The sequence below is a fragment of the Chlorocebus sabaeus genome, chromosome 12, assembly GCF_047675955.1.
Source record: "Chlorocebus sabaeus isolate Y175 chromosome 12, mChlSab1.0.hap1, whole genome shotgun sequence".
In the NCBI taxonomy this organism is placed as follows: domain Eukaryota; kingdom Metazoa; phylum Chordata; class Mammalia; order Primates; family Cercopithecidae; genus Chlorocebus; species Chlorocebus sabaeus.
Window position 1 is genome coordinate 74,391,969 of NC_132915.1, and position 17,436 is coordinate 74,409,404.

The 17,436-nt window shown below is 38.6% G+C and overlaps 1 protein-coding gene across 1 annotated transcript; it reads left to right on the forward strand.

Moving 5' to 3' along the window:
• The first annotated feature begins 11,651 nt into the window (after positions 1-11,651).
• OR13F1 (olfactory receptor family 13 subfamily F member 1) lies at positions 11,652-12,641 on the forward strand. Its single transcript, XM_037982534.2, has one exon. It carries the CDS (start codon positions 11,682-11,684, stop codon positions 12,639-12,641), a length of 960 nt encoding a protein of 319 aa, XP_037838462.2. The 5' UTR covers positions 11,652-11,681.
• The last annotated feature ends 4,795 nt before the right edge of the window (positions 12,642-17,436 follow it).

A 17,436-nucleotide genomic window follows, 5' to 3' on the forward strand; every position in this document is an offset into this window, starting at 1 on the left:
GTATATCTGGGTTATTAAATGAGTTCAACTTCATGAGGGTATACTTCTCCTCAAGACAGAGATCATGCCTTATCCAGCTCAAAGTTTTCTGGGCTGGAAACTGGGCCTTCACACAGAAAGTATTCTTCAAAAGTTTCTTGTGGGTATTAATAAGCAAAATATTTTCCTAAATATAGATGACGAAAATAACACATGTTGGGAAGACAAATTTATACAACACTAAAACCCAGCTACAAGGTAACTGCAGTTGACTCATTTCATCGCTAAAGCAGAATCACTTGCTAACACCCTCTTCTTGGGCAATCTTTTAAGTGGCCAGTTTGGCTGCTAGAGGTAACATCATTCCCTAATGGACATCATCTTGGATAGAAAATAGAATGCAGAATAACATTACAAAGAGCATCTTGCCTTTGCCTATGAGATAAGCAGCTAGTGCTCTTCAAGGCTCAAAAACAAAAACAAAACGTGAAAACTGGACACACACAAGAGGTCTAAAATATTTGCTATAGGAAACTTGGTCATTCAGAACTTAATGAGGCTCTATGTTGTCATTTTTGCTTTAAAACATGAAGGATGAGTACCAACATTTTGATATATTACAATCTCTGTGTCCTATCCTATCCCACTTTTAAGGCCCTTCTATTTTCTGCTGACTCAGAATTTTCCAGTCCTGTACCAGATGTAAGCATGACATAATGTATAAAAAAAGGAAGGCAGGGAGGGAGAGATGGAGCGAGGGAGGAAGGAAGGAAAAAGAGAAAGAGAAAAAGAAATAATTTATTGTTGCCTTTTAGCATAAAGATTTAATGACACATTTCAAACATTTCTATACAATGGCCATGTTGACCATCACATAAAACTTAACCACCCCCCAACACACACAAAAAAGGAAAGAAATCAACCAGAGGATACTTAAAATCCCAACTTGGGAAATAGTTTTAAGGCCTTCTATTATGGATTGAATTGTGCCTCCCAAATACTAATACGTCGAAGTCCAAATCTCCAGTACCTCAGAGTGTGACCCTATTTGGAAATAGGCTGATTACAGATGTAATTAATTAAGATGACGTCAAAACTAAGTAGTGCAGGCCCCTAATCCAATATGGCTGATGTCTTTATACAAAGGGAAAATCTGTACAAAGAAATAAACACAGGGAGAATGCCATGTAAACATGAAGGCAGAGATTGGGGTGATGCTTCTACAAACCAATGAATGCCAAAAAAACACCAGCAAACTCCCAGAAATGAGGTGGGAGGCATGGATCAGAGTCTCTCTCACAGCCCTCCGAAGGAACCAACCCATGGTCTGGACCTCAAGCCATTAGAACTGTAAGGCAATACATGTCTATTGTTTAAGCCACCCAATTCGTGGTACTTTGTTATGACAGTGCCAGCAAACTAATATACCTTCTCTGAAGCCATTTACTCAACGTAGGAGGGCCTGTCTTGACAAGGCAAGTCATCCCCATTCGTGCCCCCATTGAAACCATGCTATGGGATAAGCTTGAGTTCTGCCTTGGCTGAAGCTTTAGAATCACTTAACATGGAAATCAACACTGTGTCCTATTTTGTTCTCTTGTGATCACACAAAGCAGAAGCAGGATTAGCACTGGAGCCACAGGTGCTCCCCATAGAGCTTATCTATATCTATATATACATATACGCATACACAGATATAGATTTTATATACATATGTATGTATATAATAAATACAAAATTAGCCAGGCATGGTGGTGCATGCCTGTAATCCCAGCTACTCGGGAGGCTGAGACAGGAGAATTGCTTGAACCCAGGAGACCGAGGTTGCGGTGAGCCGAGATCGCACCATTGCACTCCAGCCTGGGCAACAAGAGCAAAACTCTGTCTCAAAAAATATATGTAGACATATATATATATCTCTACATAGAGATGTCTATATAGAGATAGATATGTATATCTATATAGACATGTATATCTAGATAGATATCTATCTAGATAGATATAAATCTATCTATATGTAGATATCTATATATCTATATTATATATAAATACATATGATATGTATTATACATAGATTTATATCTATATATAGATTTATATCTATCTATATATCTATATATTATATTATAAATATATTTATGTTATATATATAAATATAGATATATATAGAGAGAGATCCATATATAGATATTTTTGAGACAGAGTTTTGCTCTTGTTGCTCAGGCTGGAGTGCAATGGTGCGATCTCGGCTCACCGCAACCTCGGTCTCCTGGGTTCAATCAATTCTCCTGCCTCAGCCTCCCGAGTAGCTGGGATTACAGGTATGCACCACCACGCCAGGCTAATTTTGTATTTTAAGTAGAGACAGGGTTTCACCATGTTGGCCAGCCTGGTCTCGAACTCCTGACCTCGGGATCCGCCTGCCTCAGCCTCCCAAAGTGCTGGGATTACAAGTGTGAGCCACCGCGCCCAGCCCCAGCTTATCTGTATTTACCATAAACAATGGCCAGGCAAGGCAGCCATTGGCTGACACATTAATGTACGAGATACATCAAGTGCCCTTCAGTTCAAGGACAGGGATGAAACCTTGTACTTAGTCTATTCCCCACACAACCTCCAGTTCAATACTGAGCACAGAGCTTTGCCTTAGTATTTAATCTTCAAAATAAGACACTAGCAACTCTCTTTGACAGTTATTTATGCTAAATAAACAGTTTAAAACAGTTTATTCTGTTTTAAAATAATTTTAATAAAAATATAAAGAAGTTTATTTATATTTGTAAATATTAATAACAACAGAAAACAAAGCAGTGCATTTTTTTCTCCACTGAGAAAGCTTTTCATAGGGGGAGGGTGGGCTCCATCAAAGACAAGCAAGTCTTTTTCGCCATCTGGTGGCCATAGAGGATTATAACATCAGAAATCTTAAATTTAAACTTCCCGCACCAAGCTTTATTGAAGTATACTTGACACATAAAAAACTGTATCGTAATCCTTTCAAGGACAATTAAAACTATACTTAGAAAATTGTAGTAGTGTAGGGTTCACAAATAGAGCTGCGTCCCTGTGTGTATACAGGGAACGCCAGTGTAACCTTTCCTTGCCTCTTACCTTGGGCCTATGCGCAGGAATGTTACCTATGTGATTAACTATTTATTCATCTAACAAATCTCCACTAGTCGTTACTATATTCCAGCTTCCATAATGGTAATAAAAAAGCTGACTAGCAGGGGTTCGAGACCAGCCTGGCCAACGTGGTGAAACCACATCTCTACTAAAAATACAAAAATTAGCCAGGCATGTTGGTGCGTGCCTGTAATCCCAGCTACTTGGGAAGCTGAGGCAGGAGAATCGCTTAAATGAGAAAGGTGGAGGTTGCAGTGAGTTGAGATTGCATCACTGTACTTTAGCCTGGGCAACAGAGCAAAACTCTGTCAAAAAAAAAAGCTAAGAGTGGCCGGGCGCGGTGGCTCAAGCCTGTAATCCCAGCACTTTGGGAGGCCGAGACGGGCGGATCACGAGGTCAGGAGATCGAGACCATCCTGGCTAACACAGTGAAACCCCGTCTCTACTAAAAAATACAAAAAAAAAAAAATAGCCGGGCGAGGTGGCGGGCGCCTGTAGTCCCAGCTACTCGGGAGGCTGAGGCAGGAGAATGGCGAAAACCCGGGAGGCGGAGCTTGCAGTGAGCTGAGATCCGGCCACTGCACTCCAGCCTGGGCGACAGAGCAAGACTCCGTCTCAAAACAAAAAAAAAAAAAAAAAAAAAAGCTAAGAAACCTAATTCGCAAAATAGGCAATCATACAATATAAGGGAGTCAGACCTAAAGTGTCTGTCAGACCTAAAGTGACAGCTCACAAATGTCAAATTTAAATATATTTATTCCACGCTTGCTATACTTCCAAAAATATGCAAAATATCACCCATCGATGGTTACTCTTTTCACTAATATAGGCCTTCCTCTGACGATTTGAATCTTTTGTTGGTTGGATCTTGTGTCCCATGACTTCCAGATGCCTTGGTTTTGCCCCATGTTCCTGCTTCAGGCTGCAAACCACCTTTGGTTTTGATGAAGTTTGTGGCCCTGCCTCTTTAACTTTATTCCTTGAACATTTTTCTTAGACATGATTGTATTTGCTCTAGTTTCTGTGATAGCCTTAGAGAACCCTTACTAACCAAAACGTATACTGGAAAGCCAAAAGGAGATGACATCAAAACCCTGAGGCCTTGAGGTCCCTGTTCCCTGGAGATGAGACAATGCCTTCTTTGCTGTCTGTGTAGAAAAGGCTGTGCAAACCACAATTCTGTGCACCCAGATTTCAGCAATGACCACCACACCTGCCTAAAGTATCTGCTTTGCTGGTGTCCTGATTTTAAAACGGTACCATAAAGCTTACCAAGTCACCATGCCCTCTGGCACCAAGGAAGCAAACTCATTACCAAGAGAAAAGATCAGTATAGATTTTGGTGGCCAGATTACTTCACAGAACCTCAAACCTTGCCCCCATCCAAGGTACTAGCCTTAATAATAGGCTGAGTAGTGTCTCCTAAATTTCATCTGTTGCAGTCCTAACGTCCTGCCCCTCAGAATAAAACCATATTTGGAGATAAGGCCTTTAAAGAGGCAATTAAGGCCAGATATGGTAGCTCACACCTTGAATCTCAACATTTTGGAAGGCTAAGGCAGGAGGACCACTTGAAGTTGGGAGTTCAAGACCAGCCTGGGCAACAAAGCAAGATACCATCTCTACAAAAAAAATTTTTAAAGAAGTGATTAAGTTAAAATAAAGTCTTCAGAGTGGGACCTAACTAAATATGAGTCATAATCCCATAAAAATAAACATGGACACAAAGAGAAAAATCAGATGCATGCACACACAGAGATGACCCTGTGAACACGCCAAGACAAGGCAGTTGACTCAAGCCAAGGAGAGAGACCTCAGAAGAAACTAAACCTGCTAACACCTCGATCTTGAACTCCTAGTTTTCAGAAGTGTGAGAAAATAAATTTCTGTTGTTTAACTCACTCTGGCTGTGGGATGTTGTTATGGTAGCCTTAGCAAACTAATATACCCTCCTATGTAATAACCCAATCTTGGTTCAACACTTTTTCCCCTCTAGAAAATCTGGAAGACTCTATGCAGTCTTCAACTTGGGTAACAGCCCTTCTTCTTGGAAGATGAAGTTGTCTTTTTATTGATCCTGACTCATCTTTGGAAAGGTAAAATGATTTTTCAGCCAGATTTATATTCATTCGGGGATGAACAATTATCTTCTTTGGGGGAGATCAGTAAAATATGAAAGAAACTCCCTCAGCCCCACATACTCATCAGGCCACCTTCCTCATGATTTATCTATGCATATAGATTCTTCTGAGATCACTGAAATGGGCATCCAGCCCCTGGTGTCTTTTATCAATACATCTTTGGTGGTATTCCCAGGAACTTCCACAATGTGTCAAAATAAAAATTTCAATGTCTCATTTTAATGTCTACCAGGCCACACTATGACCTCAACTGAGAGCTCATCCTCTCAAATTATGTTCAATTATGCTATTCTGCCTAACTCCCTGAATTAATACTGTACAGTGAACACCAGATGACGATATGACCCAAGGAATGTACACCTCTGACTGTTTTACTGTCTCAGGATCCAAACACCTCCCATCCACTTTCATTGACAGGCTTCTAATTTCAGTCTTATTTTCAATCCCTTCTCCTCAATTCCTTAAATGATTTATGAAAAATCCCCTTTGAGCACCTAAAATGTGAACTATAGAGTCCCTCAAATGGCACGGACTATCCCATGTGTCAATGCCAGTTTTACTGCCTGGCACTCCCTCTTTCAAACTCAATAATCTAGTCACATGGATCTCCATATCTTTTCCTGAGTGCAAAATGACATTTTATAACTCCAAGTTTAAATAGACCATTATTCCCTGCCTGGAAGACTTTTCTTTCACATTCTCATTGGGCTGCATGTGATAACTTTTCAAATTCTACTCTGGTAGCATTTTTTGTGTGATGTCCTTTGTAATCCTTTCCAGACCACAGCAAAGGGTGCTCGCTCATCCCCATGACTGACATATAATTCTATAATTCTATCATTATACTATGTTTCCCTGATTAGATTGAGTAGATTGAGAGGATGCTCAGGAAAGGGTTTATACCTTTATTATCTTCTTATCTCTAGCACCTAACAAACACAGTAATTTACAATTGGTGGCTGTTAGTTAAATAATTTATTCAGGATCAGGAATAGAGCAGGAAAAATGTGGTCTTTGTGTGCTTCCTTGATTTTTGAGGGGAAGGAGGTGGTTAGAACAGCAATATGAGAAATGTAGATTTTGCACTGCCTAGGTCTTCCAAACAAAAGGAGCTGTCATTCTAACAGCTCCTGTGCCCACACCTGCCTCACTTGGGAGGTTCTCACATCTTGAACACACATTTGTGGTTTTGCTTTATCTATTTTCTCAACACTGTCGTTTTCATGGCAGTCACTAGATTAATCCCATGCTCATCTGTATCAGATCAGCTTTCAATTTGTCATGTCAAAACCAGACATGGGGCACAGAGCAGCAGCATAGTATTGTTAAAAAAAAAAAAAAAAAAAAAAAAAAAATCTCAATTCGTTTAGCTTTGAAGTATATTTTTAGGCCTCTTCCTAGTTCCTCTCTGAACTACCATATCATACCAACCTCCCTGTTTTAGACAAGCTAGGCTTTCTCGGAGTCCTTAATACTGGAAAAAACAAGATGACATATGGATAAATATTTAGGTTCCCATCTCAGGTTTAGATCTAGCCTCTTCCCCATCACTCCAGGTAAGTGGTTTTATCCTTCCTAGTTCTTCTTTGACTGGACAGCCAGCCCATGCTTCCAAATACTTTCTTGCTTCTCCTCTGCTCTTCCAATTCAATGTTGGATCTTCACCGTTTCAAACCTGAATCACCTCCTATTATTTTTTCACATTGATTTGATTCCTTACTCTGTTCACATGGAATTATCTACCCCTTAGTCTAGTTATTTTACATTGTTGTCCTCCAGTGTCTACACTTTAGCTTTAACTGATATTCATAGGTGATTAATAGACATCTAGTCCAAGAAAAAATATGCAGAGAGAGATATGATTATATGTAATAGATATATAATTTAGTATTTTATATATGTATGCATACACTAAATTTGTAGTATCAATGCACTCACTGTAGCTCTGCAAGAAATGCTCATTACATAGCCTGAAAGACGCTTGTACAAGTGAATATCAGAGTTTTGAAATATTGCATTTGAAAGGGTTATGAAAGATTATCTATTTCAATTCTCTCCAATTAAGCACAAGAAAAAGGAGGCTGAATGGTGAAAGCACAAGAAAAGGAGGCTGAATGGTGAGGTCCAGGGTGAAACAGCCAGTTAACAGTCAATGAAAAAACTGAATGGTCTCCTCCTAAGATCAAAACAAGGCAAGAATGTCCGCTATCACCACTTCCGTGTAGCACTGTATTGAATGTCTTAGCCAGAACAATAAGGCAAGAGAAATAACTAAAAGGGGTTACAGTTGGAAAGAAAGAAGAAAAGTGTCCCGATTCACAGACAACCAGATTGTGTATGTGAACAGTGACAAAAATTTCCAAGGAATCCACACAAAAAATAATAAAGTTAATAAAAGAATTTATCAAGCTATGAGGATATGTCACCATAGACACACCAGTTGCATTTCTATTTACCAACAAAAATAAATTGAAAAATATATACATTTGAAAAATATCACATACTTTAAAACATAAAATAACAGGGAAAATTAACTTTTTTTTTTAAGACAGAGTCTCACTCCATCGCCTAGGCTAGAGTACAGTGGTGCCATCTTGGCTCACTACAAACTGTTTCTTGGGTTCAAGCCATTCTCCTGCCTCAGACCCCCGAATAACAGGGATTACAGGAACATGTCACCACACCCAGTTAATTTTCGTATTTTTAGTGGAAATGGGATCTCACCATGTTGGCCAGGCTGGACTGGAACTCCTGACTTCAAATGATCCACCCGCCTCAGCCTCCCAAAGTGCTGGGATTACAGGCTTGAGCCACCACCCCTGGCAGATCTGTAAAGCTTTTATACTGAAAGATATAGAACATTGCAGACAGAATTTAAAGACCTATAGAAATGAGAGATACATTGTTCATGAATCAGAGGAATCGATATTATTAAGATATCAATTCTCCCCAAGATTGATCTACAGATTACTGCTATACCACTCAAAATCTAGGAAGAGGTTTTAGAGAAACTGACAATTCTATAGCTGATAGGAAAAGAAAAGGACCTAGTATACCCAAAACAACATTGAAAAAGAAGAATAAAGTTAGAGGATTTACACTACCTCATTATAAACTTATTATAAACCTATAATGATCTAGCTACTGTGGAATTGGCATAAAGAAAAACAAATAGATCAGTAGAACAGAATAAAAGAATTCAGAAAGAAATCCATGCAATATGTAGTCAGTTGATTTTCTTTTTTTTTTTTTTTAATTTTTATTTTAAGTTCCAGGATACATGTGCAAAATGTGCAGGTTTGTTACATAGGTATACATGTGCCATGGTGGTTTGCTGCACCCATCAACCCATCATCTAGGTTTTAAGCCCTGCATGCCTTAGGTATTTATCCTAATGCTCTCCCTCCCCTTGCTTCCCACCCCTCAACAGGCCCCAGCGTGTGATGCTCCCCTCCCTGTGTCCATGTGTTCTCATTGTTCAACTCCCACTTATGAGTGAGAACATGCGGTGTTTGGTTTTCTGTTCCTGTGTTAGTTTGCTGAGAATGATAGTTTCCAGCTTCATCCATGTCCCTGCGAAAGACATGAGCTCACTCTTTTATTATGGCTGCAGAGTATTCCATGGTGTATCTGTGCCATATTTTCTTTATCCAGGCTATCATTGATAGGGATTTGGGTTGGTTCCAAGTCTTTGCTATTGTAAATAGTGCTGCAATAAACATAATCAGAGAGAAAAAATTCTGTGGAGGTTCAGTATTTCTTCTTTTCAGCATTTTCTGAATTATCTCCAAAGCAGAAATGTAGTCTGTTGCTGCATAAATAGTGGGGGATAAGGTTGGCAACCTTCCTGAGACTTACTCATTGCCTCTATATGATCTTTTTGTGGCTAGCCCTAAAATAATGTACTTTTTGTTGTTGTTGTTGTTTTGTTTTGTTTTTGAGATGGAGTCCAGCTCTGTCACCAGGCTGGAGGGCAGTGGCATGATCTTGGCTCACTGCAACCTCCGCCTCCCAGGTTCAAGTGATTCTTCTTTCTTCTACTTCACCCTCCCTAGTAGCTGGGACTACAGGTGTACACCACCATGCCCAGCTAATTTTTGTATTTTTAGTAGAGACGGGGTTTCACCATTTTGGCCAGGATGGTCTCAACTTCTTGACCTCATGATCCTCCTGCCCTGGCCTCCCAAAGTGCTGGGATTACAGGCATGAGCCACACCCAGCCAATAATGTACTCTTCTAACCCTTCCCCCAAACACAATCAAGTCAACCTAAATGATTCACTTTGAGCTTCACAAGCTTTAGTCTATAGGAACTGGACAGGTAAGTTAGAAGGAGTATCAGATAAACAAATTCAGAGGAAAAGTGGATTCTGGGGCCAGATGTTAGTCCATTTCTTTTCTCTCTTTTGCTTTAACCATTTGTATTGCAGCTGCAGCAAATATTGTCTAAATGAGAAAAGCAAAGGAAGGGCATTGCCATAGTCAAAGAGGGAAATAATGAAAAGGGAGAATACAAGGAAAAAAGATGATTCAAGAAGCAAGTTAAAAACCACAGAATGGAGAAAAATCTAATATTTGTTAATTACCTACTATACATCAATTTCAGTCTTAGTTGCTTTACATGAAATATCTTTATTCCTCAGAACAACTCTGATAAAGAAATATTGTCATTGCCCTTTTATAAATAATCTAAATCTCAATGAGGATCATCAACTTGCTCTAGGTGACAAAAATGAAGTGGTAAAGTGAAACGTGTTTATTGCACAAAGTCCCTAGTCTTTCCTGTACACCAAGCTTTCCTATAGGTAAAGAAGGGAACCATACGCATGATTCCAAGGCGGTGAAAGTTATATCTCTGTTGGAGTGAGTACATGAAAGACCTAAAAGATGCATTCTGATTGCAAATACTAACTAGCGAAGAGATTTTTTTTACTGTGCTTTGAAATATCTTGGCAATCATTCAAATTTATGACCTTCTCTGAGAATGAAGAATATTTGATGTGATGTAAAACAATTCAGTAATGGCCATGATTACAATCTGCTACTAAGAAGCAAGTTATACAATCACAATTGTACAATGATGACACTGACAGTATGCATTTCCCACACCACCATACACTGTTAACCATTCATCTCTCACTTGGAAAACAAACAAGTTGTGAACAGGGATTATAAAGCATCACTCAGACAGAAGCTTCAATGGATTTCTGAAGGGTAAAGATGCCTTTATAGGGTGAAGCTTACTTCCCAAAAGAAAAAGTGTTTCTGAAAGCAAATAGATCTTTATGTGCTATGAGAAATATCTGCCCTCAATGGCCTTCTCTTTAAGCCACGTTGAGTAGTAGAAAAGTTACGGGTCCCATATCAAGTACAACTTGATCTCATTCACATTATAAAACTCTCCTACAATCTGAAGGAGAAACTACCAACCTTATGCATGATTTTTAACTTCATTTAAATTAACGAGTCTGACTTCATAACACTATTGGGAGAAGAGTAAAGTTCCCCTTCCCAAAGACAGTGTAGGTAGGAAACATGTTTACGTATTGTTTGTATAATTTGAATTAGGCAAGACAAGCTACTGACTGTAATTGGATGTATGGGACACTGTCCCTGGAGTTTTCGAATTTGTAATACTGTACAAATAGATGTTTCACTTTAATTTGCTGCATGAATTGGAGACTTTTCAAAAGCAACAAATAGCTTCAATTGCCCTACACTGCCAATGGCTGGTTCTTTGGAGGATGTTACTGCAGCACAAACACCAGGACAACTAAAGCAAGATGAAAGAAATATTTGCCATGTGTCTCCCAGCATGAGACATATGTCACCATTTTCCTAGGTTTAAGAAAGAAATTCTGGGGCTTGTGTCTAAGTGTTCAAAGTCTCTGTTAATTTATGGCTGCAGAAACCTATACCTTTTTTTGCCTTTATTCACTGAGACTTCCAAATTATTTTGGCTATATCTCTAGGAACGGCAGAAGAAACTGCGAACCTGGAAATCCTAACAGTTCCTAAGTAAGAAGATTATTACTAAATCAGAGGAAGAAAATCATGCCAATGGTACAGAGGTAAATAGATCAGTTAAAATGTGGTTTTGGAAAAAGAAAGAATGCAAAATGTTGTTTCTTTTCTCATTCTTTTGTGATGCTGATTAAATACACCATCCTCCTACCCTCACATTGCCAAAAGAAAATCTTACAGCAAAAGTAATATTTTAAGGATGTATCTGTTGACTTCCTGCTTAAATGTTTCTTATTAGCGACATATTTCTTCAAACAAATATTACTATCGCTAACCTAGAGAACCATTTAAGAACCGACCACAAGTTCATATAAATAAAACATGCCAGATATGTGAAGGAGGGGGTTACGTTTTATATATGTGCGACATTAATCCTTCTATGCATACGTACAGATGAACATAACATAAAAAAATGTTCCTGGCAAACTGGACATCTGTAAAAGTATTTTTCTTCCTGGGATTTTCGCACTACCCTAAAGTTCAGGTCATCATATTTGCGGTGTGCTTGCTGATGAACCTCATCACCTTACTGGGCAATGTTATTCTGATTTCCATCACCATCCTAGATTCCCACCTGCACACCCCTATGTACCTCTTCCTCAGCAATCTCTCCTTTCTGGACATCTGGTACACCTCTTCTGCGCTCACTCCAATGCTGGCAAACTTTGTTTCAGGGAGAAACACTATTTCATTCTCAGGATGTGCCACTCAGATGTACCTCTCCCTTGCCATGGGCTCCACTGAGTGTGTACTCCTGTCCATGATGGCATATGACTGGTATGTGGCCATCTGCAACCCCCTGAGATACCCTGTCATCATGAATAGGAGAACCTGTGTGCAGATGGCAGCTGGCTCCTGGATGACAGGCTGTCTCACTGCCCTGGTGGAAACGATGTCTGTGCTGCCACTGTCTCTCTGTGGTAATCGTATCATCAATCATTTCACTTGTGAAATTCTGGCTGTATTGAAATTGGTTTGTGTGGACACCTCCCTGGTGCAGTTAATCATGCTGGTGATCAGTGTACTTCTTCTCCCCCTGCCAATGCTACTCATTTGTATCTCTTATGCATTTATCCTCACCAGTATCCTGAGAATCAGCTCAGTGGAAGGCCGAAGTAAAGCCTTTTCAACGTGCACAGCCCACCTGATGGTGGTAGTTTTGTTCTATGGTACAGCTCTCTCCATGTACCTGAAGCCCTCTACTGTAGATTCACAGGAAATAGATAAATTTATGGCTTTGGTATATGCTGGACTAACCCCCATGTTGAATCCTATCATCTATAGTCTACGGAACAAAGAGGTGAAAGTGGCCTTGAAAAAATTGCTGATTAGAAATCCTTTTAATACCGCCTGCATTCCCATCCTCAAATAACAATCACACTCATCTAGAAAATCAACATTACCCAGAAAACTGCACAATAGTTTACTTAAACCAACCCTGGAAAATACTTACTTTCAATAGAAGTTTACTATTATGTCCTCTATTCTAATTTGTCTTACAAGTAAAACTTTTCATATTAACAAATCATTTATGAAGAATAAATTATGTTTCCAGGAAAGCAATTAGCATTTATTGAATACTAGTATAACATTAAAAGTAGATAATTGCCTACTGTTTCATATTTACTTTCTGTAGCATCTCAGTGTCCAGCTGTGACATGAGCATAACAATACACCAAAACTGTACAATTGTGAGCCTAGTAAATTTTGAAATAATTTACTCCAAATGATTCATAATTTCCCCTCAATTTAAAAAGAAATCTATATTTTTTAATAAGCGTGGATACAACTCAAAGTATACACACATGCACACACCCCTAATAATTCGTAAAACCAAAACAGCATCAATTTTGGAACTCTTCCTAGTTTCCAACATGTTAAAGTGGAAAAAACATGGCCTTAGATGTAATGAAATATGAGTGATTTTGTTTTGTTTCGTTTTGTTTTTTGAGACGGAGTCTCACTCTGTTGCCCAGATTGGAGAGCAGTGGCGTGATCTCGGCTCACTGCAAGCTCCACCTCCCAGGTTGATGCCATTCTCCTGCCTCAGCCTCCCGAGTAGCTAGGACTACAGGTGCCCACCACCATGCCCGGCCAATTTTTGCATTTTTAGTACAGACAGGGTTTCACCTTGTTAGCCAAGATGGTCTCGATCTCCTGACCTCGTGATCCGCTCACCTCGGCCTCCCAAAAGTGCTGGGATTACAGGCATGAGCCACCACACTGGCTGAGTGATTTTGTTTATTTGGAATGTATATGTGGGGGATGACTAAATATCTGTGTGTGTGCAAATATATAACAAGGGTTGCACTATTGTAATCCTATGTCGGAGGTGGAATAGAGGTCCAATTGGCAGAGATCCTGAAGTATCTGTGGATATAAGATTAGAATATACTTATATTGTACTGTGATTGTCTCAGTGAATTCATCAACACACACCTATCATGTTATTATTTTTCTTAAAGCGTGCTGAACTGACCAATTAATTAAAGGTGAGGAGTGAAATTGCATTGCAGGATAAATAATATATTAATGCACACACATATTACAGAAACAGATTCATAAATATATCTAATATATGTGAGCAAAATTACGTAAATTATAATTTTACCAATGTTACATATTGATGTACTTTTTCTTGTCTTTTCCACCCTCTCTGGAGCTATAGAATGTTGAGGCCAATGTGCACACATTAGTTCTTTATCAGAGAAGGTTCCTTGAATTTATGTGGGTGACGGCTTTATCCTAGGGAGAAGGTACCTCTGGCTGCATACATATAACCTTCCTAATCCTTAGGTTTAGAGAACATGATGCAATTACAGATGGTTATTACAAGAGGTTCCAGCCTGAGCAAGACAGAGCTTGCAAGAAATTACCCAGCTGTAGATGAATGGATTAGGAATGAAACCATGTAGAAGGAAAGAATTCAATGAGTAGGAACTATGCTGGCGATCTTAATCCAAGTGCTGTTAGCACACATCAGAACACTTTTCTTACTCAAGTATCAGATTCCCAGTTCTAGTAATTCAGAATCTCTACAAAGGTAGGTAATGGACATTTTTATTAAAAATCCAAGCTATATAGTTATTTTTATTTCCATCCTTAAACATTTCCGGATCAGGTAGTAGTGACTACAGCATGATGCTGTTACATGCCTGAAGAGGAGAAAGGGATGTTAAAACTGTTAACCACTCAGTTTCTATTCCAATTTTAGAAAAAGAAAAAAACTAATTCCGGGTAATCACAAGCATTGAGCACACAATAATTCATCTTATTTGTTTATAGGGGTGGAAAAAATATATATAAAAATTGTATTGAATTTAAAGTTTTATGTTACATCAGCTCCAGTGGGCATGTATTAGGTACATGATATCTTCTTCAACATCTTTATTTATCAGTGTTTTTAAGGGATGCAATGAACTAAATTAGGAATTGCAGTGTAGGACAAGCCAACAAGCTGTCCAGAAGCAAAACAACGAAATGACCTTATCTACCTGGTTGGATCCCCCACAAGACTAGAAAAAGTCCTCAGATTTCAGGTACTTCTGCAAGAGTCATCTTGTCCAAACAAAGCCAAGATGGAGTTAACTTCTACATAACCCAAGTATGTTTTCGTTGCTCTCCTCCCAAGGATGGAACTATACACGTAATCCTGAACTGTGTCCTGATTGCATCTTCGTTATTCCATGATGAGCAGCCCCCACCACTACAACATTTTAAAAATATTATCATTGATTGATAAATAATAATTGTATACATTTATGGGATACAATGTGATATTTTTCTCTATGTACACAGAGGGGGATGATTTATTATTTTTATTTTTTTGTTTCAAATTTTATCTTGGATTCAAGTAGTACACATACAGGTTACACGGATATATTGCATGATGCTGAGGTTTGGGATACAAATGATCCTGTCATCTAGATAACGAGCATAGTACCCAACAGTTAGTTTTTCATCCCTTGCACCCATACCTTACCCCTGTGTTATCCCCCATGTCTATTGTTGCCATAAGCACCCAATTTTTAGCTCTCGCTTACAAGTGAGAGCATGTGGTACTATGCTTTCTGTTCCTGCATTAAATGGCTTAGGATAGTGGACTCTAGGTGCATCCATGTTGCTACAAAAGGCATGATTTTATTCTTTTTATGATTGCCTAGTATTCCATGGTATGTATGTACCACATTTTCTTTATCTAATCCACCATGGGAACCTAGGATGGGCACCTAGGATGATTCCATGTCTTTGCTATTGTGAATAGTCCTGTGATGAACATATGAGTGCATACATCTTTTTAGCAGAATGATTTATTTTCTTTTGGATATATACCCAGTAATGGGATTGGTGAGTGAAATGGTAGTTCTAAGTTCTTTAAGAAATCTCCCAGCTGCTTTTCACAATGGGTGAACCAATTTACATCCCCACCAACAATGTCTAAGCATTCCCTTTCTGAGCATTTCCATTTCTCTGCAGCCTGGCCAGCATCTGCTGTACTTTGGTTTTTTAATAACAGCCATTCTGACTGGTACAAGATGGCATCTCATTGTGATTTTGATTTGCACTTCTCTTGTAATTAGTGATGTTGAGCATTTTTTCATATCTTTGTTAGCCATGTGTATGTCTTCTTTTGAGAAGTGTCTGTTCATGTCTTTTCCTTACTCCTTACTGGGGTTATTTGGTTTTTGCTTGTTGAATTAAGTTCCTTATAGATTCTAGATATTAGACCTTTGTCAAATGCATAGTTTGCAAACTTTTTCTCCCATTTTGTAAGTTGTCTGTTTACTCTGTTGATAGTTTCTTATGCTGTGCAGAAGTTCTTTAGTTTAATTATGTCCCACTTAATCAATTTTTCTTTTGTTGTAATCGCTTTTGAGGACTTGGTCATAATTTCTTTCCCAAGGTCAATGTCCAGAATGCTGTTTGCTAGGTTTTATTCAAGGACTCTTATAGTTTGAGGTCTTACATTTAAATCTTTAATCCATCTTGAGTAAATTTTTGTGTATGGTGAAAAGGAGTCCAGTTTCATTCTTCTGCATGTAGCTCGCCACCTACCCCAGTACCATTTATTGAATGGGGAGTCCTTCCTTCATTGTTTATTTTTGTCAACTTTGTAAAGATTAGATGGCTGTAGGTCTGTGGCTTCATTTCTGGGTTCCCTATTCTGTTCCATTGGTCTATGTGTCTGTTTATGTACCAGTACCAAGCTGTTTTGGTTATGGTGGCCTTATTGTATACTTTTTAGAGTTGGGTAATGTGATGACTCCAGTTTCGTTCTTTTTGCTATCACCTTGGGTATTCAGGCTCTTTTTTGGTTCCATGTGAATTTTAGCATAATTATTCCAATTCCATGAAAAATGACTTTGGAAGTTTAATAGGAATAGTATTGAATCTGTAGTTTGCTTTGGGCGGTATGGCCATTTTCAATATTGATTCTTCTAATCCATGAGCATGAAATGTTTTTCCATTTGTTGGTATCATCTGTGATTTCATTCAGCAGTGTTCTGTAGTTCTCCTTGTGAAGATCTTTCATCTCCTTGGTTAGATGTATTCCTAGGTATTTTATTTTTTGTGTGGCTATTGTAAATGGAATTGCATTCTTGATGTGGCTTTTGGCTTGAATGTTATTGATGTATAGAAATGCTACTAATTTTTGTACATTGATTTTGTACCCTGAAACTTTACTGAAGTTATTTATCAGTTCCAGGACCCTTTTAGCAGAATCTTTAGGGTTTTCTAGTTATAGAGTTGTATAGTCAACAAAGAGATATTTTGACTTCTTTTCTTATTTGGATGTCTTTTCTTTCTTTCTCTTCTCTGATTGCTCTAAGACTTTCAGTACTATGTTGAATAGGAGTGGTGAGAGTAAGTACCACTATCTTCTTTCAGTTCTCAAGGGGAATGTTTCCAGCTTTTGCCCATTCAGTATGATGTTGGCTGTGGGTTTGTCATAGAAGGTTATTATATTGAGGTACATCCCTTTGATGCCCAGTTTGTTGAGGGTATTTATCATGAAGAGATGTTGGATTTTATCAAAGGCTTTGTCTACATCTATTGAGATGATCATATGGTTTTTGTTTTTAATTGTGTTCATGTGGTGAATCACATTTATTGATTTGCATATGTTGAAACAACCTTTCATCCCAGGAATGAAGCCTATTTGATTG